Raw genomic sequence first — 24,582 nt, forward strand, 5'->3', positions numbered from 1 at the left:
CACGTTAACATTGAGGTGTATTCTCTTACCTGTAATTTTTATTCAAAGAGATGTTTTTGTTGTTTTATGCTATGAAATTATTATTATTTTTTTTTATAGAAATCAGAATGTACAGTATGGATCTTCATTTCAGCCATCCAAAACACACATGAGCAGTTACATTAACCAGTGAAACATACAGGAGTCTGGATTGGGTGCTAATGGTTTTATTATTTTGATATTAAAGTCAATAAACATAATCAGACTATTGTGGTTACAAGCAGAGCTGTGGTACCAACTCCCGGCTGATACGACAGAGAAAGAATGACTTAAAAAATAATGAGAGAAAAAAAGAGAGAGGCACAATAACACAACAGAGATTCAGGGCAGGTGTCCGCAGGATGTCGAGCAGCCAGAGACAAAAACTGTCAGAAGCTCTGAAACAATGAGTTGTTACAGTACAAACCAGAAAAAAAAAACAAACAAAAAAAACCAAACATCTTTTAGATTTCCATGCCTGTGCATAAAGCCAACCACTGTGCCTCCAAGAAAACAAAAACAATACAATGAAAACCAAAAAAAAGAAAAAGTTAGATAAAACAAAACGTATAAAGCCAGCACAACATTTATTACACAACATAAATATAACAACTGTCAATATATTGTTTTCGAACAGGCATATATGTGAACTACAAATATAGACGTCATTGCTAAAGAGAGGATCAAGTTAGTTTCAGCAGGATACACTTTCTGCAGGTTTCGCTTCTTTATGAAATTATAATCCACCGGAGGATCTATTATTGAGCACTTAGCAATGAAGTACAGCCTTCCTACTGAGACCGGGGAGAAGAACACACACAGGAGTAACTACAGAAAGATCCCATGCTGTTGATCTAATCAAATAAGTTACCATACAAGACCAGAAGCATCATAACAATGGCATGTAGCTGAGGAGCTCAGGATGACCGATGACCTCCCACATCCTCTACATGTTTGGACTTGTATGGATTACCTATAAAATCTTTTTACTGTCTGTCATTATCATCAAAACCGAAAGAAGAAGAATAAAAGATAAAACCAAAGAGATGCTTTAGGATAAACATTTTCTTATTGTGTAATGTCTCTCGCTCCATGCTTTTTGGCAAGTCTGGAGGGAGATGTAAATCATTGCAGTGTTGGTGATGAGCTGGATGTGTGTAGCTATGGAAAGAACGGTTTTGTTTTGTTATCTAGAGTGGGTTATTTTTGTTTGCTTTAACAAGATCTGTCTGCAGAAGAGGAAATTAACCCCCCCCTCCCCCCCTGGGGGAGGGTGAGGGGTCTCTGCCCACCAGCCTTTAGTGACCCCTGGCTAATCTCAGGAGCTCCCTGACAAGACAGCTTGGAACCAACGTCTTTCTGGGGAAAACAAACAGAACAAAACAAACAAACAAACAAAAAACACATCACTGGCAAAGTGGCAAAGTTTTCCCAGAAAATTGATCAGATTTTCAAATTTTGCCCGAAAGAAAGAGAAAGAGAAAACGAGCAGACTCTTGACCTCAGCCCCAGAGCTGTGGAGCATCTGATCCTCAGCCCAGAGTCGTGACAAAAGATTTGTGTCATGGTCAGGCTCACTTTGCCGACCTCATGAGCTTTCTGATGGTGTCAAAGCTCCAGTGAGGGAACTCTTGATGGGCTTCACAGACGACGTTAGTCAAAGTCACAATGAAACCGCAGCTCTGAGAGCTCTTTGACTGGAATTGGTGCAGAAGGTAATGCGGAAAAGAATAACGAAATAGGATGCTGGAAGACAGGAATAGGCCAAACTGGAACCACTATTTGCTGATCTAATTTTTATGAGACTATATTTAAATTATTCAAAAGGCATACTTTAAATTTTCTTTAAGGACAAGTTTACAAACAAATCTGGTTATTGTCAGCCCATAAATCAATTAACCTAATCAGGTAAAATACTCTTTTAATGTAAAAATATGTGCGTCCACAGAAATGTTGCCTTTTCCATGTGCAAAAAAACGTTAGAGTAAAATCTGATGTTTGTATATTTCTCCTCTAAGTAGAAAGCAAAAAATGTTGCATTTCTTAAAATGTTTGAAATATTCCTTTAATGTGAGGAGAAAGTGAACAGCCAACATATTGTCTTTGACAAAGCTCGATGGATCGTGTAAATGATAAAAGCACCGTTTGCAAATGGAGTAAACTGAAAAACAAGCAGCAAATCAAAATGCTCATTCTTTTTAAGATCGTATTAAAAACTGCATTGTTCATTTTATTTTGTTTCACTTGGATGGTAGATTTAGCAGATTTTGTCTTTTTTGGGTATTTATTTAAGTAAATTAATGTATTGTAATTGATTTATTTAGTTATTTTTAAACTAATGCACTGGATTTATTTAATTTCTGATGTGTCTTACTGCTGTCAGAGTAAACTGTTTTACAATCTGATCAATTCATTAACGGATACTTTAGTGCCTATTAAACTGTAATTAATCAGGCTGGAGTGGCGCAACTGTACAAAATTTATGGTACCTGAGGAGATATAGTACAGCTTTTAACATTTTTATGTAAAAATCCAAAAATGATACATGTTGTAATTATTGTGTTGCTGTCACACTGTTGTGTGTAATGCTTTGGAGGCTTGTTCGAAAAATTTCAGTGTGACTTTGCTTGACATCTGTGAAGTCTGGGAGTCCCGGTGAAGTCTGCTTCAGTGGAAAAGCTATAAAGTCTAGTTTTAGCAAATTGTCTCTTTACATGTTGATTTACAGGACAAATAAATAAATATTAAAGAAATGGTATAAACACTGGGATCAAGAGGGGAAAGGCAATAAAGTGTAATTTAGGAAAAAAATTAAAGGTGCGATATTTGACAGAGTCAGAGCATTAATATCAAAGCATAATATTAACAAAGAAAAAAAATGTTTAAACACATAACAATGATCTTTCTGATTCTGACGACAAGATTCCCCCTCTGTGTTCCAAACAAAGTCTAACAGGAAGTAGAAGAACAGAAAAAGCTCCACCAGACACTCGCATCTGTCTGTATGATCCTGCTGAGGAAGACTAGTCTACATTCATCAGCAAAGCAGCAGCAGCAGAGTTATACCTCGCTATGTCAGCATACAGCAGTCAGAAACACGAGATTTACCAGAGTCATCGACAAGAAGGAATAATATGGCTAATACAGCTTTTAACACAGCCGTGTTAGCACCCAACCACAAACAGATTAGCACCACAGTTTACCTCCATGCTCAGTTTGTTACTTCATTCGCAACCTGCGACTCAGTGCCAACACTGACTTCAAGGAGGGTCTGGCACTTCATAATAGCAATGTTAAGAAACGGAAAGTTCTGTTTTCTTTTGTTTTTGTTTTTTCCTTTCTCAAAAAGGTCAAGAGGCAGCATGTCAAAACCACAGAAGAAGAAGAAGAAGAAGAAGAAGAAGAAAAAGAAGAAGGAGGAGCAGAAGAAGAAGAAGAGGAAGAAGAAGAAGAAGAAGGACTGACGGGGTAAAAAGCAGGCCCAAGTCTCCCTCTGCCTCAGACACAGTGGAAGTTTGCTCTTCTCTACACAGACACACCGGCGGTGATAGCAGCAGCAGCCAACACAGAAAACACAATAATGTGGCGTAGTGGGCAGAGAAAGAGTTAAAAACAGAACCAGGTTTCCCAAAACAACATCAATTTTGCTTACAAGTTGTCATTTATGCTCTTCTTTAGTAATGCTTCAAAATGAAATGTTTCTATCCATGCATGGATGCTGTTCGCGGTTGTTGAAGGCTGATTGTTATACAAAAAGTATTGATTTGGGGTTAAAATGAGGTTTTCGTTTCATTTTCATACTTCAAGTTCAGGTTTTGGGAAACCCAGCCCTTGTTTCTGTAGGGAAACCCCCTCCAGACTGACAGAAGGTGCAGATTTGTGTTCTCATATATTTGATTAAGGCACCTGGTTCAGCAGGCATCATATTCAAAGTATTGTTTTTTCCATGTATATGTAAAAACCAAGTGCAAGGTGAGTAACACTGTTGTTTTTTTTTTTGACTGACAGAAAAAAGGAGTTGGGGGGGGGGCTGTGGAGTAGTTATATAGTATCTATCTAAAATCTCTTTGTGCTCATTCAATAGCAGCAAGTATGAAATCAATTGACTGAGAGTAAACTGTGTGACGACGGAGAGGAACTCCAGACGTCACTTGATTCTCTCAGTGCTAAGCAGGGCATCAGCATGCAGAAACATCATTCCCGCTGCAATTTGGGGGGTTTTTTTGTCAAAGAATACATTTCTGTATGTATCTGATTTAAACAGGAAAAAATGTGGGTGGTGGGCAGTAAGCACACAGGCTTTGAAAATGTGTTTGTACAAGCAATGAGGGCAGCCCACATGGGTTCAGACAAGACAGGAAACATCTGAAATGCCTCAAAAGAAGCTTAAAGCCAGACTCTGAGATCTGACGTCACAGCCGGTACGAGGTGACGTCTTTTCTTTTATTTGGCTGTTTTTACAAACCCAGTTTATTGAACATTTGGTAACACTTATCTCACCGATCTGTAATGTCCTAACAACTTCTTTAGTAGTTAAGTAGTAGTACTGGGGAATGATTAATAAGAATTTGTTGTGATCAACATATTAGCAACCATTTGCAATCATTTTAAGCTCTGTTTGGGTCTCCACAAACATTCAGCTCATCTGCTTTGCACTCAGTAGTGCAACTGACTGGAAGTGCAACTATCAAACACAATCCCTATTTTCCCTAAGTACAAACTTCTTTCAATGATGGCTGCCCATCTTCAGCCTGGGTCTGATCCAAGGTTTTTGCATGTTAAAAGTCAACTTTTCCTTGGCAAGTGCTTGTTCATGAGGGATTGTTGGATCTCTGTGAATTAAAGATTAAAGAAAACATTTTTGTCAGGATTTGGCACTGCATTAATAAAAACTGACTTGAAATTGTCTGAAAATTACAGAAGCGATAATAAGATAATGCGTCACCAAACATTTCCTCTTGGGGTGTTCTTGAAAACTGAAGCTGAATACCAACGTGTTGCATTTCAAAGAAATTACTTAACTGAATTAACATTACAAGAAATTCCCCTTGCAATTTAAATAAATAAAAACAATACACCAGAAAATTTAAAATTATTTGGAAGTTCTGGCGAGTATTTTGTACCTCTCGAACTGAATAAATATCCTCTCTGGGCTGGGGTCAAATCAGAGTCTGACTTTTACAAGAGAAATAATGGTATGTTTGACAATATGGATCATACAGGTCAATAATACAGAAATAACAATTCTGTTTAGAGCAAGAATCATCATGAATCTTCCTCTGATTGGTCCAACAGGGATGTCTGGTCTGATGACAGATATTGAGGACACAGTGTTATTAATCACATGGATTATGTTATTCGTGAGTGGGCCTGGATACGGATGCCATTTTAATTCTTGGATTATCTCTGGGATAATAAAAAGTAATCAGCACCATGTGACAAACCCTGGTTGGATCACGACTGGAAGTCAGAGCCAAATCAATCAGTGACAGGAGAATGTTGTGGGTTGTGTATGTTTCAATACCAATTTGAAGAAAGTGGAGAAACGTTTGAGAATTCTCGTGACAAGTCTGTTGGCCTTTTATCAGTTTGTGTAGACAGCATTGCACTGTATTGATTGACATTGATAATTCATAACATACATACACGCACACACACGCACACACAATTTTGTACAGAGTAAAGAATGGCGACAATAATAGGAATACATAAATATATTTTCTTTTGATTTTATATCACATATGTCAGATAGAAGAACGATATTACCCTGATTTGCTGAAGAGGAGCTTTATGGATCTACTTAGCTTTTATTGGACAAGAGTAGCACAAAGTTACACACTCTATTAGCTTAATAGTTGACTGTATAGGATTCATGTCATAAGAAATAAAAATAATAAGGAATAGATTTACTGGCGTGGATTTTCACTCACTCCTTGACTGTTAAAATGCCACAGAGTCTCCTGGTTTGAATGTAAAGTTGCACAGCTTGCGCCTATCATGTTAAATGTAAAAACCTGTGAGGACTCTTACTTGAACCAGCCTCATGATCGACAACAAAACACACACATGCTTCTCTTGTCAGCCGCGCCGCTGAGCCGGCCTACTGTCTGTCAACCAGCGGCCCTTAAACCACTGTTGACCCCCAAATCAGACCTGGCCAAAATTAAAGCTGAAAACAAAACAAAAAAGCTTCAAAAATCATCCCCAAAGATACAACTGAGCACATGCAGTTCAAATTTTTGAAGCCATTTTTCAGATAAATTTCGCCAAGTCTGCTACTTCAGTCTAGGTTGTTTTGAGCCAATCAGGCTGAATGGTTTTGTTGTTATTGTTGTTGCTGACCGTATTTTGGCAGAACAATGTCATAAATCTCGGGAACACGCCTCGACCGCTGACATGTCTGCCATGTTATTGTTTTTGTTTGTATGTATGTGAAAAGTTATTTAAGAAGGCAATAAGTGTCCGGATTGAGTCTCCATTTGTAATTGGCTTGCCATACAGTACAGTGATATAGTAACTTCCCCCAAGGCGGCCTGGAACAACATCTTTCAAACTGGCTCTTCCTGGCCGCCTCAGGCTAAACCTCTCCTCATTAAGTCACAAGTAGAAATCAGTTTACATATGATAACAATATATCTCTCTGGAGAAATGTGTCAACACTGTACATCACCCTGAAGAGGAAGCCAAAGCAGAATCAGTTTTTCCATAGGAAACCTCTACTGAAGGCAAATGAATCAAGACGCCAAGGGGGTCAGCATCAGGATCAATGTAGGGGCCCTGGAATCAAAACCCTCTTTTTTTTGTTTTTTTTATTAATTTTCTTTTTTTAAGACCATAAACACACTATCCCCTGACCAGGAAATAGACATGTCCTGTTAACAGACTGGGCTTCCCAAAGCCAAGGAATGATACGCTCTCAAGCAAAAAAACTCATATCATTACGTGGCTCCAGAAACATGTAGATCTAACCCTCGCCAGGCTATACACCTATCCCTCGCTAGGTAACAGACCTAGCCAAGTCAGGTAATAGACCTATCTTAGCAAGTAGTCGTCAAGTACACTTGCAGCATTCACACCAGGCCTTTTAGCAGCAAATGGAAGAAAAAAATGCTTTTCTTTTTGTTTTTGTTTTTTTTCCTTTTTTGGACAAAGTGCTTTTGTTTTAAAACATATAAGATAGAGTATTCTATACATATATCTAACACTTAGAAGATACATATTAACTTATAGTTTATTTACAAAAATTAATCACTACTAAGAAAATAGCTATGGACGGTAGGTGAGAGCAAGTCATTAGGCTACAACTAGACTAAGAAGTCAAATCATGGATACTCGTCATTCTAGTTTCAGAAAAAAGCACCATTTCTCCCTTTTTAGACAGAATGGAAAACAGTAAAAATATTATATCTATGTATCTATATAGCTATATATAGATACATAGATATATAAATATATCTATATATATGTGGGTGTGTAGCACTCGCTGTTATTCAATCACACAGTACAGAAAGACCACAGCTCTACATCACCATCATCAGACATCAGAGTTCTTTTCGTGAAGGAGTACTGTCCGAACTCAGCCTCGTCAAAAACACTCACTTCGTTTGTAAATGCCTGCTAATTGAGCCAGCTCTGGCTGAATTTTAAACTTCCTGGGAATGGCAGTGTTTCCTCTGTGGAGGTGGCAGGGAGGCAAGCATACCAGCATCATGCACTCTGATAAAGTTTAGACACACTGCCAATATGTGGGCGGGACATTGTAACACTGTTTGTTTTGGTGAACAAAGTCATCCTTTGTGGTTGTGATCGGTCAGGAAGGATGTAAGCTAAGGAACGAAGGCAAGGCCAGGCAGATAAAACTCAGCAATGCAACCTCAAAGGCAGCAATGTCAATCCCAGGAAACGCAAAAGTCAACATCTTCACGGTTACAGAGGGAATATGTGTGAAAGTCTACATGACAAAGCACAGTGCTGAATCCAGATCAATCTGGGACACACATATGATGGCTTTGGCTTTCTGACAGCATTTGTCCTCATCTCCATACTGTTGTCCTCTGAATTTCTTTTTGCTATCCTAGACACTGAAGACAGCATGTCCTCATTCTCTTTATAGACTGTACAAACTAGACCGTGGCTTTGCTGCGTTGTGTTTTAAATAAATCCAGTCCTGATTCTCCGTCAATTAACTCAGCCAGTGAAGGAGACTGAGGGGGTCTAGGTAAGTCTAAGGTTTGTATATCAAATTATCAGATTGACTGGCTGCTCTTTATGAAGACCTTTCTGCTGCTTTCCTTGAAACCTCCTTCTCTCCACTGGGAGAATCTGAACAACAAATACTTCCGAACCAACAGGAAAGCTAGCAGGCAGCTAAAGTACAAAAATATAACAAGAACTTTTTTTTTTTTTGGTTTTTGTGTTTTTTTTTTCTCTAACTTTCTTGATGCAAGGATAGGCTTCAGAAATGTGTCATGCTCAAAAATGAATCAATTGTCATGAAAAGTGGCATTTCACCATTGATAGATATATCATTAATGTTTCTATATACAGTACTTTTAAACACAATTCAGTTAATATTTTTGTTGATGAACTAGACCTCATCTACATACAGAAATCAAACAAGTGACACAGGGACAAAACATTTTGGTTATTGTTGGTGACATTTTGACAAACAAGCAAAAATGTAACATAGCTTATCTACCGGCGCTCTGGGTTTTTTGTCCTAGATAGCGCCATTAATACAATTAGCACATGGAGGGAGGAATCAGTTCAGGAATGAAGTGCTTGCTAAGCAACAAATCTACTGGAGAAGCCCATAGATGGGGTTAATTTTTAGATTTGGAAAACAAAAACGAAAATCAAAAGAATGAATGTTCCTTTTCTATACAGAATTGGACCCAAGCAAATTTCACAGTTCAATGAAGTTCCCTGACCCTCCCACATTTCTTACATTCAATACGGCGTCAGGTAAGCTGTGCAAAACCTTACTTTAACTGGCTGGTCGCCATTTCGTTGCATGTGTCTTTGGTACAAAAAACAATCAAAATATAGTGTGCAAATTTTTCTTTTTTTGTAACTCTGAACGAAAATATCTGTTAACCCGCCCCCAGTCCCTAAAGACAGAGTACCAAAAACCAAAAGTAATCTATTGCAGAGCCCTCCTATATACACAGACTCTGTGGCATCACGCAACGAGAGCTTCCATTTCTTTTTATGTACATTCAGAATAACTTTAGACAACTGAAAATACACAACAAACCCCCACAGGTGTCTCCCTCCTCACATTCAAAAACAATCTCCCTCAGTGTAAAGCAGTCCTCTCCTCGGCTGGACCTCAGGGAGTTCTGACCAATCACCTCTTCTCATTCAATCTCTCTCTCACACACTCACTCATGCGCGCGCACACACACACACACACACACACCCACCCAGACTCACAGAAGCACACACACGTACTTACACAAGGCACAATGAATAGAACTCTGATCAAACACTAGTATGAACACACCAAACTGTTAGCCTGGTCATCTCTACTGTACAAAAAGGGGAGCCGGTGCTGTTTTTCACTGGGAGACACTTTTAAGTACAGTTTCCTAGAGGAGATGGATCGCTGTTTATGTCATCTTCATAATCACCACCATCATCTTCCTCACAATCTTCTCCCATACTGGCAAAATGCCCATTTCACCCAGTCCAGTTATAACCAGCACAAGGCCAAAAAGCACCAAGCTACATGCACTCTCCTCTCCACACGGTCAACGACCTCCCGCAGTTTAAGTTAACGTCGTCACAATTTGCCACTAAGCTTCATCCTGCCTGCCGAAAAACTCCGACCCAGCTGGATGTGTCTGTCGCTTAATTGTTAAAGTCTCATTTTAACCTTCAGCTTCTTTTTGTTTCAAGCTTTAATCTGCTAAAGGTAAACTCCTTACATTTTAACAACAGCAGACCTGATTGGCAAACAGGGATTGGCATGAATATATTTAGGCCTTCAATACAAAATATTTCCTGCCATCCCGAAACGCCTGGGAGCAGGCTGCTTTGTTTTCTCTTGGCAACTAAAGTACTTTACCAAGTGGGTCAATTTAAAGTCCTGGAGTAAATTTTGTTGCCGTGTGATGTGAACCTCATCTAGAAAATGATAACTGGAAGTTTTTCACCCTTTGGTAGTGTCTCATGTGTGACAATTCTTTCTCTGTCATTACAACCTCAAACAGATTGTGTGAAAGTATTCCAGCGGCCACACTCGAGTGACTGTCTCAGCCCTGGATGCAGACCTTCAACAGAACTGACAGTACGCAATGCTAGGTTAACACACCTAATAATCACCAATGGATTTAGAATGTGCTATTAGCTATACACCTAACCATCCCTTGCTTTTAGAGGTGCTTTTCCCGCTCACAATGGGTTGGGAGACAGTGACACACTGTCTCTGTGCGGTGTGCAGAGACAGAAAGCTTGGGTGTATTCCATACAGGTGCATGGCTAAGACAAGCACACATACATACACACAGGGAGTGGTATGTGTGTTTGTGGGATTAACAATGTGTATCTACTCTGGGTTGGAAGGGCATGCAGAGGGAGCATAGTTACAATGGGACAGCACGGTGGTAATATTTAGTCCACTCCTCTCATTGGACAGCGGTTTGTCTAGATTTTGGAGGTGGGGACTCGCAGGCCGACCAGTCCGCCGGTTGGATCCCCGCGCCCTGTGTTGTCCAAGATCTTGTTGACGAAGTCCGAAGTCTGCCCAGCAACAGGTGGTGCCACTGCACGCACAGGGACACAAGAAAGAGACACATTTAGAAATGTTAGTTGTTAATAAAAACACCCTGTTTATGTAAATTGTCTGCTCCACAATGAGATAACTTCAAAAAAATATGACTGGCACACACAACATTTTCATTAAGAACATTTCTGTCAGATTATTTATCTTTCAGATTAACAGGGCACTTTGATAACCTTGAAAAGTCATTAATTGCCTCCATATTTTGATTTGTATATTTGTTATTGTTCACAATATCATGCAAATGAAAAGTTTATCTACTCTGGGTTGAGAGTAACTGAGTGACCTCTTGTCTCAATATAAAGATGTTACTTCTTTCTTGTCTTATTTGCTTTTCTCATCTTGAAAATTATGGATCACTAGCTGTTTTGTTGAACGGCCAGCTGTAAACGATTCTTACCAAGTGTCTCCTGGATGAGATGTTCCAGAGTGTCAGTCATGTTGGTTGGACGCGGAGAAGAGTCCTCCACCCGAGCCACAATCTCCTCCTTGATGGCGTTGATCACAAACAGCAGCCGGTCTGCACGAAGACATGTGGTAGAGCACACAAACGCGCACTGAGCAAGAATGAACACGCTTCAAGGCCGTGCAATCATGTCAAGTTCAACAACCACCAGGCCAATTTTATATTGGACAAAGCTTAAATTACAATAATCATCATCATCATCATCATCATCGCAGAGGACTGACGTAAAGGCAACGTGTGGCGTTGTAGGCAACATACCGTACTCTGTGCTGAGGCCCCAGAGCTTCACCTTGTTTGCTTCATACTGGGCCTTCTTTTTTAAACGACAAGCTCTGAAAAACACAACAGATGGGTGATTTTACTGTAACCATACTGTAAACAACATTCATGCTCTAAAGCTTTTAAAATCACACACTGTGGATCTAAGGGTAATTACACATGAGCTGAATGCACATGCATGTTTTACCTGGATGCCAGCTTGTTCTTCTCCTTGCGGGACCGTGGTCGTGCGGTCAGTGGAAGCTCGCTCACTGGGGTCAAATCGCTGATCACCTTGTTCAGTTTGCGGAGCTCGGTTCCGATCTGCAGCAGCTTGCGTGGATTGGGAGTCAGGTCTTCCACGTCGGTGCGACGAGACTTCTTCAGCATATATTTTCCTTTAGGACAACCGACGAATAGAAGAGAGACGATCATCACATGTTTCAGCAGACGTGAAGCACACAAGTATGTACAGTAAGTCAGTCATGAAACTCTCACTAGTACCTGAATTAATCTTTTTCACTCCAGAATATATTTAAATGGCTCCACATAATGTTCATCTTTTATCGTTTCTTTCTCCTTTCTTCTGAATATCTTATAAAAGCATTGAGACATTTTCTCACAGCTGTCAGCAATGAATAGATTTTAAACTCTCACTTTTCACAGAGTCACAGATGGTAACACCTGCGATCTTTATCAGGTCTGGGCTCAGTAATAAAGAAAATAATCGATGTGTGTTGGACCACAATCTCTTAGTTATGATTGAATTTTTAAGCGCCACAAGCTTGAAGTGCTCTTTACTTTTGAAAAATGTTATGAAATGACCAAAAACTATTATGAGTCATCCTTTACACACAAAATTCAATACAAACAGCAGAATTAAATAAACACAAAAATGAATGTAAGAGAAATGCTCTGCTGCCTGTGTTTCTCATTTCCACCGTGTTGTTTTCAAAGGAGCAGGTCTGTGCCTTTAACGTGAGAAATGAGATATGCTCCTTTTGTCTATTCAATATTTCCAATGTCATCACTTAAACTGTAGTATCGCTGCAACACGCTGTGCACAGCTGCTGTTGTGGAAAATCCAAACCGTCACATTTCTACTGAAAGTGTCAGCACTTGTGCTACAGTCTCCACTAGAAGTCATATACATGTGTAAATGTGTCACACCATGAACAAGACAGTGAGATTAAATGTCATACCAAATAATCCAAAAGAATTAACTTAATTTGTATAAAACGGTCAAGGCTTGTATCCTATGACGCCAGCTTGCGTCAATATTTGTGCAGTATATGTATGTGTGTGCCTGTGTGTGTGTGTGTGTGTGTGTGTGTGTGTGTACCATGGAGAGGCCCGTTCTTCTGATACAGGTTGCTAGGCAGCGTGTGTCTGTCCCACTCAGAAGGCTTCAGCATACGTTCCTGTTTGGAGGGGGTGAGTTGCTCGCTGTACTCCCAGAAGTAGCGACGCTTGCCTCTCTTCCGGTTGGAGACTCCTGCTGTCACGCCTTTAATGTCCTCCATCAACTCCATGTCGCAGCCTGGTGGAGGAGGGAGAAAATGAGACAAGAGTACAGGGAGGAAAACAGAGCAACAGAGAAAGAAAATGAAGGGGAAATAGAGGAAGTCATAGGTCATCATTAAAGTAAAAAATTGGAAGTGACTGGTTACACGTGATAACTAGTGGCAGAAAGATGACAGGATGCTACCTGGCTCGGAGAAGGCATCACTCATGTCGTCGTCCTTGTCTGCTTCGTAGTCTTCATCCTCCTCCTCCTCTTCTTCCTCCTCATTCTCGGACAGCTCATGCTCACTGCCAAAACCTTCATCGTGGTCTTCGTCCTCAAACTCCAGTCCATCGCCTTCATCTTCCTCTGCCTCTTCCTCATCCTCCTCCTCTTCCTCATCCTCCTCCAGCTGGGAGTGGGCTCTGCCAGCCAGTCTGCTGCGGGTCAGGAACAGAGAGTAGTTGTGTTCTTCCTCTTTGCTCTTCTCCGTACCCTCGACAACAAGAACGCCACTGCCGCCGCTAGCCCCTGCCATGCTGTCACCACCACTGACCAGTCCAGAGGCGTTGGCCTCCAAGGCCTGACTCGCCTCGACAAGGTGAGGCACAGAGGCAGACCAGCCTACAGGCATCTCTCTCCTCCCTGTCCCCTCTGCCCTCCTCTCAAAGCTCGTCAGACTGCCAGAGCCTCTGGCTACAGCAGCAGGAAGTCCCACCAAGGCAGCGCTCGCCGAAGTAGAGGCCTTCTCATCTTGGTTCTGAGAGAGAGGCAGAGGGGGATCTGACCTCTCAAAATCTGTCTGGGGAGGCTTGTCAGGCTGAGTTTTATGCACCGCACTCACGCGAACTTTGGCCTTTCTCACAAAGTCAGAGCCATGAGAAATTGGGCCCGTGATCTTGGTTCCTCGTCCCTGGGGCTTGGATTGAGTGTGGCTATAGTCTTGGGTGAGACTGAGGAGATTTTGGGTCTTGGCCATAGTTTCGGTGCTGGAGGGAACAGGTCTGGTGGCTTTCTGAGAGCCTTCGGGAAAGTCTGGGAGAAGGCTGCGGGAGGGACAGGAAGAGGATGTGGAGCTTGGAGAAGGCCGTGCGGAGCCGAGGCCCGATCCCTGGCCAGGGACCATGGGTCTTTTACTGTGACAGGGAAGCTGGGACGACTGAGGCTGTGGCTGGGGAGCAGGCAGGGTCAGGTCAGCAGGGGGGTAGAGCGCCTCACACACAGGCTGCGAATCCTCACTGTTGAGCTGAGCCAGCGTAGGGGTTCGACCAATCACTTCCTCATCCTGGTAGGGACTAGAGAAGTCATCCAATCCAAGGAAATCCACCTCTTTGGTGCCCCAGATATCACAGCTGGTCAGCCGCGTGTATCTGCCAAACAAAGAGACATGCAGCTTTCACTGTATATAACATTCAAAATGCACCAGTTTCCAAAACAGGAAGAAGATTTGCTCTTTTTTCTGTTTTAAATCACTGTAAAGTGAATATATTAGACAGAACAAGACTTCTGAAGAAATAATGATTTGAAAAAGGAAACAGATAGTTTTCAGTGTTTTGTGACATTTTAAAATATATACTGAATGAATAACTACGGAATTAAGTATCTGAGCAATTCATCACTAATGCAAATAACCCTTTGCTGCAGACTGAGACGTAAACATATCTGCAATGTCTGATTGATACAAACGAAGCAGATAGAAAGTTAAAGTTACACATTCTTCCACTTGTTTTTGTTCATTCATGATGAAGAAGCATTAGGGATAAATGTTTTTTTTCCCCAGTCTGAGTGATGCAGCTGTGAAATGAGCATCTATTTTTCACTTGTTATTTTTACTTTGACTTTGCTTTGTGGTTTTTAACATTTGCAACAAGGGGAAACATGAAGGCAGTCGAAACTTTTCATACCACAACATACAAACAGATCCAACAAGCAGCTCAGAGGCCCTCTTAGCACTTCTTCTGGTAGTCACAGTTTTGACACCCACACAGACAATGCTTTAATCTCTTTATGGGTAAGGGGGGAGCTTGCCAGATGAAGGAAACAACTGTTTGTAAGTACAAACTATTAACCCAGAAACTGGCTCCATGACAGTGCAGTGTGGAACTGAAATGGACAGTCTAGGTTGTAAAAGAATGACTCATGACCCATTATCCAAAAGATGCAGCAATTTTTTCTGTTCCACTAAAACATGACCTCAGTCAACCCTGTCAGCAGCAGCTACCCCCCAGATGAGTACTATTCAGTCTCAGTTTTAATAGCCTTCGGACTTCAGGCTACCCTCAGCTGACACTCAGCATCAGAAGAGAGGGTGCACAAACTATTTTGGCAGCAAAGCATCAGGATAGCTGCAGGAGAGATGGAGCATCACCTGAGATCTCAGGAGACTGCGGCAGCCAGCTGTTTTGTTGTTTCCAGACCTTTTAAACCCCTCCCTGCCTTGGAGGAAAAACCACCACCCCCTTCAAACCATCCACTGTCAGTCTGTCCGTGTCAGACCGAAATGACCTGCCTTCACTGTTACCTGTCAGTGATGGTAAAGTCTCCTGCTATAAAAACCTTTAGACACTTGTCTGACCTCATAAGGCTCACAGACTGACTTCTCTTCTGCTTCTATTTTTCTACAGTGAAAATCAGACATCCCAGGGACCCACTGAGGCCCTTATTCAATGACTTGACTCAGTTCAGCTAGTCCTGAAATGATTCAAGGATTATCACTTGACCAAAAAGGTAAAAGTGAGGAATTGTTCTGTTTTACATCACTGTTAATTGATATACAGCATTTGCAATGCCTTTGAGGAGATCATTTTGGCCACCGGACATTTACGATGGACACTTTAAACAATTTTCTGACATGTTTCAGACTAAATCGACTGCTTCTTTTTCCACGCGCTTCTTTCTCAGAGCCAGTGATTTGCTGCCCACAAAAAAAACAGAAAGGTCTAAACACTATATGCAACTTCCTTTAATTAGCAGGATGCCATTTGAGTTTAACTCAAGTCAGTATTTTTTTTTGCGAATGTTTTTAACTCAATCTAAAATAAGATACAGCACATAAATAAATAATCAAGTACCTGGTGAGGTCTTCCCAGTAGGAGTCCCACTGTTCGAACGCTGAGCTGCTGTAGACCGTCTCACACTCGCCCAGACCCATGAGCTGGTCCACACAGCCCTCCACCTCCTTCCCTCCGTCCCCGACCCCCACCACACTGTCCCCGCAGGGGCTCTGCCGGTGGGTCATGTCTCTGTCCTGTAAAGAGGAGGAAAACATGGAGAGGGAATCAAGATTCTTGATTAGGAAGTTTTCTTTTTTTTATTTTTTTTTTACTGTCACAACACTGTCATGGGGATATCTGAGAAAACTGTTTGGCTGAGATAATTTCACTATGAATCCACATTAGCATGTGAATTTGAACTTGTTCAGGCTGAGGCGAAACACATGAGTGGTCTGTGCCTGCTGACTGTCAGACTCAAATCCTTCAATGTCTTTACAGGACAGACCATCACAGAGAAGATCTTAACAAAACACTGCAGAAATCATATCATTTAACATGCGGTATAAGAGTCACACTTGTCCAGGGTTGAAGAAGATGACAGATCATCCAACACCCCATCATCCCATTAATGTGATTCCATGGTGGCAGTGAATCACCGTTGTTTAGTCTAAGGCGAGCAGTAAATTGAAGCAGACACCTGGAGCTGACAGCGTGAGTGGTGACAGGTGAGCTGTCTCTTTGCCTGCGTGTCTGGAAAATGTCAGCCAGCTGCAAAACAATTAGGCACGGGCCACTCTGTTTTAAATACCACGCTGGCGGATGAATTGATCGCCCTTTTTCAGTGGAGTTTGAATTCATACAATTCTCACAGCTACGAACACGATAAAACTACTGTAAACAAATGATTCGAAATCTGAAAGTGAAATCTTCTGCAAAAATGTCTTCACATGCTACTAACATATACAAGGGATACAAGGGACTTTCCATCTACTTTCGCTCTCAAAATGTTCGATTTACATGCAGTTTGCTCTGAAGGTCTGTTGTTGTCCCCACAGATTTTGACTTCATTCTGTTTAAGTGCCACAGTAAACCAATACATTTGTGTTGAATTCACAATTCAATTCAAGTTTGTGCAAAACATTTGTTTGCAATACTTTCTTTGGAGTCCTCTATTTCATTTTAATAAGTAAAAAAAAAAGATTAAAAACAAAATATCACTGTGTCACTTGCTGTTCCGTGAATTCTGTCTAGTGTTTGTTAGAAGCTTATGAGCTGTGCACCATGTAACCGAATATTGTTTTTTGATACGGGTGGGGATACTCTTGCAGAGCTGAGTCGAGAGCAACTGTGACCACTCACGCTGACACTGTGCAAGTGTTTTTCCACTGCACAGCACGACAAGGTAAAAGAAGCTGTTTGCCACGATGACACATTGTGGCGGCGTGCTTGACTCTCGCAAACCACACTGTTATCTGCAGCTACTTGTCTAACATCTCATTATGGCTGTTTCTGCTTGTAATATTCCTCTTGGCGCCCCGCTAAAACTGATCTGTTGAGCAAATAGCTGACAATATGGCCACATATAGGTGTGTTTTTATTGAACAACGTAAACAAAGCTCTGCTAACTCGGTGATATATAATTGTGTTTCCTGCAAGTGCTTCACAATAAAAGACTTTTTCTGATTTGCCAGTGTAGGAATTTTAATGTGAAATGGCAACAGCAGGAAGTTGCTCCAGTATGACTATAAACGATTAGTAAACAGTAACACAAAGCTGAAATCTGGCATTATGAACAGGAACTACACACTATACTGATTCAGTCAGAAGCAACACAAGTATTTGTATATGTGGGTGTAAAGTAGAGTATTTGTATATGTGTGTGTGTGTCTGACAAATCAAAAACTGATATGTCTTCAAAACTGAAAGTTGTTCTGAAGTAACAAGTAGTTACCACAAATAAAGACTTGTTTTTATTTTTTTAATTTTGGCTCTGCAATCAAATAAAAACAAACAAAAATCGGCTATGGCTCAGCGCAGAGAGCAGACAAACACTATGAGTTAAGACCTGGTTTTAACACGAAGATCACAATTAGGTTTAAGTTAGGGTTAGGATAAGGGCTGGTGTTAGGCATGTAGTTCTGATGTCTAAAGTGAGGGGCTGGGGAATGCGCTATGCCAATGAACTATAGCTGTACAAACATGCAAGCATGTGTGTGAGCGTGTGCACATGCAACCACTCACCAGTTCGTACATGAAATCTGGGTCAGAGCTGGTGGCGAGCAGCTCAGTGCTGGTCAGGGCCTGGTCAGCAAATGAGTAGTTCTGAAAGGCATCCCCAAAGGGAGGCTCCATCCCACTGACGCTGGGCTGCAGGGAAAAAAAAAAACACTGAAGTGAACAAAGAAAAAATGTCATCAACAAAATCAAAGTTTCACTCCAAAATATGACTTAATGCTGTGTTGTTGTTTTTTTTAACTCTAAGTTTGACTGCTTCACTCTTCTAAACCTGTGAATGTCTGACATGTGATGACTTGGCTGCTGAGCTGCAGATACATAGAGATCTAAATTAAAGATGGGGAATTACCTGATGCTCTTGATAAACTCAACTTTTCAACTTAACACAGGGGGAATGTACACTGTAACTACCCCATAACAGTTAACCTAAATGTTGCCAGCAAAGGTTAGCAGCTATTTGTCATCCCAATATAATATGCCATATAGTGTATTTCATCAAAAAAGGGGCAACTGCAGAGAATAACAGGCCTTTATTTAAAGCAGGCTGATATTGGAGACAGGCCTTAGTTTCTAATTCGCTTTGTTTATACAAGCCAGATTCCAAAAACAATAGGACGCTGTGTAAAACATAAATGCTGAATAAATCCTGAAAAGGTCCTTTGTTTCCGTTTGTTCAATGGGTTTGCAGAATGGGTCAATTTTTTTATTAATTTTATTACAGACAGGAGGAAACCTGGCTACCTGTTAGCTACTGGTGATGTAATCACTCTTACCTGAGGCATCGCCAGGCACAGCTTAGAGCTCCAGTGGGGGGAACCTCTGGGCCTCCTGTCCGGTCCCAGTGGTGGTGGTGTGAGGTTGTCCGATCTGCACAATAAATTATTACTAAATGAGATGATCACTGAGTGCTGGTGGAACAGCCTATAAGGCTAAAGGGCAGGGGTAGAGAACTGGGTTCAACCTGGTCTGGTCTGTAGTTGTCGTCTGATGGTTCTCTGTATGCTTCAGGTCTGTAGTAAAAACAGAGAAAGAGCACAGAACAGAAGTATAAGACTAAAAAGAGTGTGGAATAAAAGTATATTCAATAGTAACACACATATACATTTTAACCACAGTAGCAGAGTTTGTTTCTCTCACACTGTATGAAAATAACAGATTTACAAACAAAACAAAAAAGAAGGGACTAAACTTTATAATTTAATTAAGCAATATAAAAACAACAACAGGAAATTATTTGGAAACAATTTTGATAACTGACTAATTTTATTTATTTATCTTAAAAAAGAAAAAAACCCTGGTTTCAGCTTCTAAAATGTGAATATATGTGGTTCCTTGTAGTCTTTATGTGAACTGGCCCTCTGACATTTGGACATAATGAGTGACTTGTGATGGGCATGTCTGATTGTATTTTCACATTTCAGAAATCTTAATACATTTATTAATACTAAATAATATTAATAATTTATTTTCTTAATACAATTATGAAAATAATTGTTTGTTGCAGTCATAAAATTAACTATTAACCCTGAGATAATTTATTTTGTGAACCCAACATATCATCCTTCAATGTAAGTCTAATATTCACTCTCTTCTAGCTCCCCAGGGAAATATCTGTCTCTTTAGCCGCCAAATGCTCCATTATGTTCACCAGCTAGTTGCTGTGTCTGTCTGCTGTTTGGTGCTGAGCGGGTAGCGTACACTGGGTTTGTAGAGCTTTTTCACTGAAAACAATTGGAAGTTGTGGCCAAAAACAACACTAAGAGTGGTAACAGTGAACAAAAACCAGTAAGGTTGCGGGTTGGACAACTAAACAATGAGCTTAAACTCACTATAAAGCTGTGACGAATGAAATATACTAAAACTGCAGCACAAAATTAAATACAGTTTTTTTGCACAACACTAACCAGCACTGGTTTAAAGAAATGACCACTGCAAAAAATAAGATGCTGTATGTAGCACGCCAACAATAGTATTATATAAGTTAAAACTGAAAAAACTCCTCACCAAACACTTTTTCATTATTTATTATAAATGTCCTTTAATTCACTGGCGTACATTGTGCAGCATACCTCCTCTTCTGCTGCTTGTATTATCTCACCCAGCAGCTGCAAAAATGGGTGCATAAATGATCAATACATCCAACCCTCTCTTAAACTGGGCAGACACTGAAGAGGTTTGCTTATTCATCTCTGCACCCTCTTATCAGAAACCAGAAAGAGTGAATTTTGGTTTATTGCACTTCAGATGCTAACTGGTCACTTTTGAGGAATAGTACACAGTGAATGAAACTGAAATTAAATAGAATTTTCCTTTATTTATTTATTTTTTTCAAAAAATACCCCACACCCCCCACAGCCAGGGATTTGTTTGTCTCGCAACAATTTCTTTAAAGGAATACATAAATAGGAAACTCTGTCCCAGCGCTTCCAAAAATGCTGAATTATTGCCTCCAGTCCTCCCTGTTTACTGATAACTGGGTGGGAGGCTCAGTGTTCTGTCTCCTTCTCTAGAGCTGGAGCTAAAGTCAACAGAGCCCTGGGCTATGCCGGTCTATCATAATCTCATCTTCTCTCCTCTGTCCCTCTTGCCCACTTCTGCTTTCACAGACTCAAGGCCTAAATATATTCAGATGTTGTGGAGTCTGCATCGTGAAGCAAGATCAGCGTATAAGTCAGCCTATGTTTGGGCTTGACTAAGATTTTCAGATATAACGAAGCTGGCTCACTTTTAACTTGTGTGTATCACCATGGTAACCTAAGCTGGACGGTCAGCCTGCTCCGGGGCAGGTTAAAACTGCCCATATACTCCGCTTGTTAGATGGGGAAATTGCTTCATAAAAACCCCTCCAGCCCACACGTTTCTGATGTTGGATTAGGGGGAGCTGTGCCCAACCATTTCTGTAACTAAACCAACAATCTGACAGTTGCATAAAATAGCCGGAGTACTGAGCTTCCCTTTTCTTCAGTCTTGACAAAACAAGTAGTAACAACATGAATGCCATCCTGGAGACGATGGTGACATTATGCCCATATTTAAACAATATGTCAATGTTTGGGCTTCATATCACATCTCTGAATGATAGCTAGATCGTCACCGCATCTGTGACAATAACAAAAACAATAACAAAAAATTCTGACATCAGACACATTGGCACAAGTCATATGAAAACATCAGAAACTGTCAACAGTCAAAGAACTGAACAAGATCGGTGTAAAAGAATTACGATCCGAGTAGAGATGCACCAATTGACCAGACTGTATCTCAGATTCCAAGTTGGTCCGTTTTACGCATACAACACAGGTCATACGCACAGCGACGCAGGCAATAACATCACAGCCGCATGCTAGCACGTCTTTAGCATGGACGTTCTTGGACTGTAAGTAAAGAAGATACAAAGGTCGCAATTTGCAATACATGCAAGGTCAAAGTAAACAGTGGAGGACTACAACAAAAACGTTAGGAGCAACAACTCTAATCAGACACCTAAAACACCATCTTCATCATCAGTTTGAAGAAGCTAGCATAGGAAAACCGGCTAAAGCTAAAGCTAGCCATAGCTCAGTGCTAGACACAAGCCAGCAGCCTCTCCTGTCTTTTCTTGGTATGAGCAGTGAAAAGACCAAAGAAATTGTGAGAAAAATTATGGATTTCATGAGAATAGAGACTTTAAAAAATTTCTGAGCATACAGTAAAATGATCTAAATAACTAACATCTGTTTTTGTTAAAGCAAAATATGCCAGATAAACTTGGACATACAGCTCACCTTCAGTTAGTTGCTATTTTTAGCTCTTTCCAGTTGCAGAGCACATTATTTTGAGAGGAAACTGTGAAGCTTAATAATTTCTTTTATTACGAAAGTAACATTCTGCATTGAAGAAAAGTTGATTTTTGTTTGTATATGCTGTGAATTATAGTTCTTAGAGAGGAAATCGCAATTGGCTAAAAGATCTGAGAGAACATAATGAACATGTACATGTGCAGCCGGTCACAGAAAATGGAAGGAAACAAAAACACTTCTGGCGTATTCGCTCCACAGGCAATTTTCATTCAAGTTAATGGCCGCCATCTTTGGAGTCCGGTATCCAATTAACATAATAGACGCATAATCCCACAAAGGAGTCCTGAGTTTACAACTAAATCACAAGTTATAAAGATTGACAGACATTGTAAAAGGTAATCACTTCACATGCAATGATAATTAAGTCAAAAATAGAAGAACATTATTAGGCAACCAGTTCACTCTGGGTTTAAAAACAGGACACCTATCAAACAGAGTGTAGAAAAGGCTCTGGCAGGAGACTCATTAATGAGCCAATTAATCGTGATCGCAAGGCCAGCTCAGGCAGACACCAGAAATCCCCTGTGCTATGTGGCAGACAGTCTCACCAGTCGGTTGTTGTAAAAAGACTTCATCTTTGGACTGTTCACTTACAGAAATGGTCGTCTGGTTATGTATTATTGATTGATCAGGGTATTGTTGCATCAATTAATCGCTGAGTATATAAAACGACAGAAAACCCTAAAAATGTCTTGTTTTTCCTCCTGTGTGGTTTATTTTAAGTTAAAATGATAAAAAAAAGAAAGAAAAGCATTGAATATCCTATTATAATAGTATAACTAGAGAATGACTTTATGATTAATCAATTATCAAAATAGTTGCTGACTAAGCAACTGATCATTTCAGCTCTAATGTGAAGCAAGAAACTGAGTTTTGGTAATACTCTTCTTGCTGCATAGACAGGGCTGAAGTGTCTGCTAATGAATGAATGTGTAAATATTTGTCTGCCTTTAAATGACTTGCACAATGCTCTTCATTGTCCGTCTATCCAACCAACAAACTAAACCACTGAGTGCATTAGCAAAGAATACAGCAGCTCTCAGTCTACAAAGTAGGTGCCGGAAGTTGTTATGAGAGCAAACCTCAGAGAAAATTGTGGTGCACAACAAACACTGTCCCCGTCGTGCGTTTGGAAAGCACCGATTTTTTCAAGCCCAAACTACTTCCCCATCTTTCAGAGAGCAGAGCGAGCATCTGAATACATCGAGCTGAACCTTGACACCATTTAGATGGCCACTTCCACGCTTTCCCTCACCCTTGTTTGTCGTTCTTTCACCTTCCTGCACCACCTTCTGTCTGCACATCCTTTCGCTGCTTTTGCATAGCAAATAAATGAGAATCTGCAAGGAGACATGACCCCAGCAGTCAATAGCTGAGACACAATTTTACACCAACCTAATCTGAGATACGCTGACAACATTGCTTCCTCTGCTGACTGAACTTCTCACCCCAGAGCTCGATGTCCCTGTATACACACTTTGCATGGAGACAGGAAGTAGTAGAAAACTCGTCAGTAAATACTACTAGTACAAAACAGCTTGTGCCTTTACAAACAATGAATGTACATGCATGCATAAATGCCTATGTGCATAAATTTGCATGTACACACATGGTCTCTCAATGACCAAAGTTTAGCATCTGAAATACAAACTGTAATCATTATCATATCTCAGTGTGTACAGTGTGTAAGAGTTGGCTCCACTTGCAGCAGAAGGAGAATGAGGAAACATATGGTCTGAACGCAACAGTTAACTCCAACATCAATCCAGACTCTCTGCTATCACAGGAGGGAACGCAAAGCCCGTGTTCACAAACAGCGATCTTACAAACATGCAAAAAACAAGTCACAACAGTCCTCACCTCTCTAGGCAACGCTGCACTGAATATTTTCGAGCAGAATTTAATCCAATGCACTACTCAGTAGCTGACACAGGCTGTGATGTAAAGCCGGGTATTTATGACTGAGCCGGACAGGCCCCGAAAAACCCGAGCTGAATCACTCTCTCAGGCTTCCATCAGACTTAATTCAGAGATGAACTACGTCTCTTCCTTTAGCCATATACTTGGTGTAGGGTCACAACAGGTTAACCTGTGGGCTCATGCCAGGGTTTTTGCACAGTGCTCAAAACTTCTAATTTTCTCCAGACTTACTTTTCAAGACCTAACAGGTTTTCCTTTTCCTCTCTAAGGTCATGGCAAACAGAAAACCCTTATACATAATCTTGGCTAAAGAAGAACCGATGAGCTGGTCAAGGGGACAGAATTTTTGCAACATCATGTTTACATCTCAGAAGGGCGAAAGGGATAGACAATTTTAGATGAGTCTGAAACAAGGGCCGGATTTTGGCCACCCAGCCGAGGTAACAAAACACTGCCCTCACTTTCAGTAATGTGATTTACTCTTGATTATGCTGTTATGATGTACTGTGGCTGCATCACTCTCAACTGCTGCAGCTCACGTGAGTGATGTATCAAATGTCTTCTTA

General features: G+C 40.7%; 1 protein-coding gene across 4 annotated transcripts in view; it reads right to left on the reverse strand.

Annotated features, from left to right (window-relative positions):
• Window positions 1–190: 190 nt before the first annotated feature.
• Window positions 191–24,582, reverse strand: part of crebrf (creb3 regulatory factor) — a 28,410-nt gene continuing 4,018 nt past the window's right edge. For 3 of the 4 annotated variants that reach the window (XM_046409951.1, XM_046409953.1, XM_046409950.1), the window contains exons 2-11: window positions 19,219–19,267; window positions 19,031–19,124; window positions 18,264–18,389; window positions 16,101–16,276; window positions 13,234–14,399; window positions 12,868–13,065; window positions 11,734–11,923; window positions 11,526–11,599; window positions 11,202–11,321; window positions 191–10,784 (exon numbers count right to left, since the gene is read on the reverse strand). In XM_046409951.1, the coding sequence (XP_046265907.1) occupies window positions 10,666–10,784; window positions 11,202–11,321; window positions 11,526–11,599; window positions 11,734–11,923; window positions 12,868–13,065; window positions 13,234–14,399; window positions 16,101–16,276; window positions 18,264–18,389; window positions 19,031–19,124; window positions 19,219–19,267 (2,312 nt within the window). In that variant the 3' untranslated portion in view covers window positions 191–10,665. Of the gene's footprint in view, window positions 10,785–11,201; window positions 11,322–11,525; window positions 11,600–11,733; window positions 11,924–12,867; window positions 13,066–13,233; window positions 14,400–16,100; window positions 16,277–18,263; window positions 18,390–19,030; window positions 19,268–24,582 lie in introns of all 4 variants that reach the window. The other variant, XM_046409952.1, reaches the window with a different exon arrangement.

The sequence above is a fragment of the Scatophagus argus genome, chromosome 14 (assembly GCF_020382885.2).
Source record: "Scatophagus argus isolate fScaArg1 chromosome 14, fScaArg1.pri, whole genome shotgun sequence".
In the NCBI taxonomy this organism is placed as follows: Eukaryota; Metazoa; Chordata; class Actinopteri; family Scatophagidae; genus Scatophagus; species Scatophagus argus.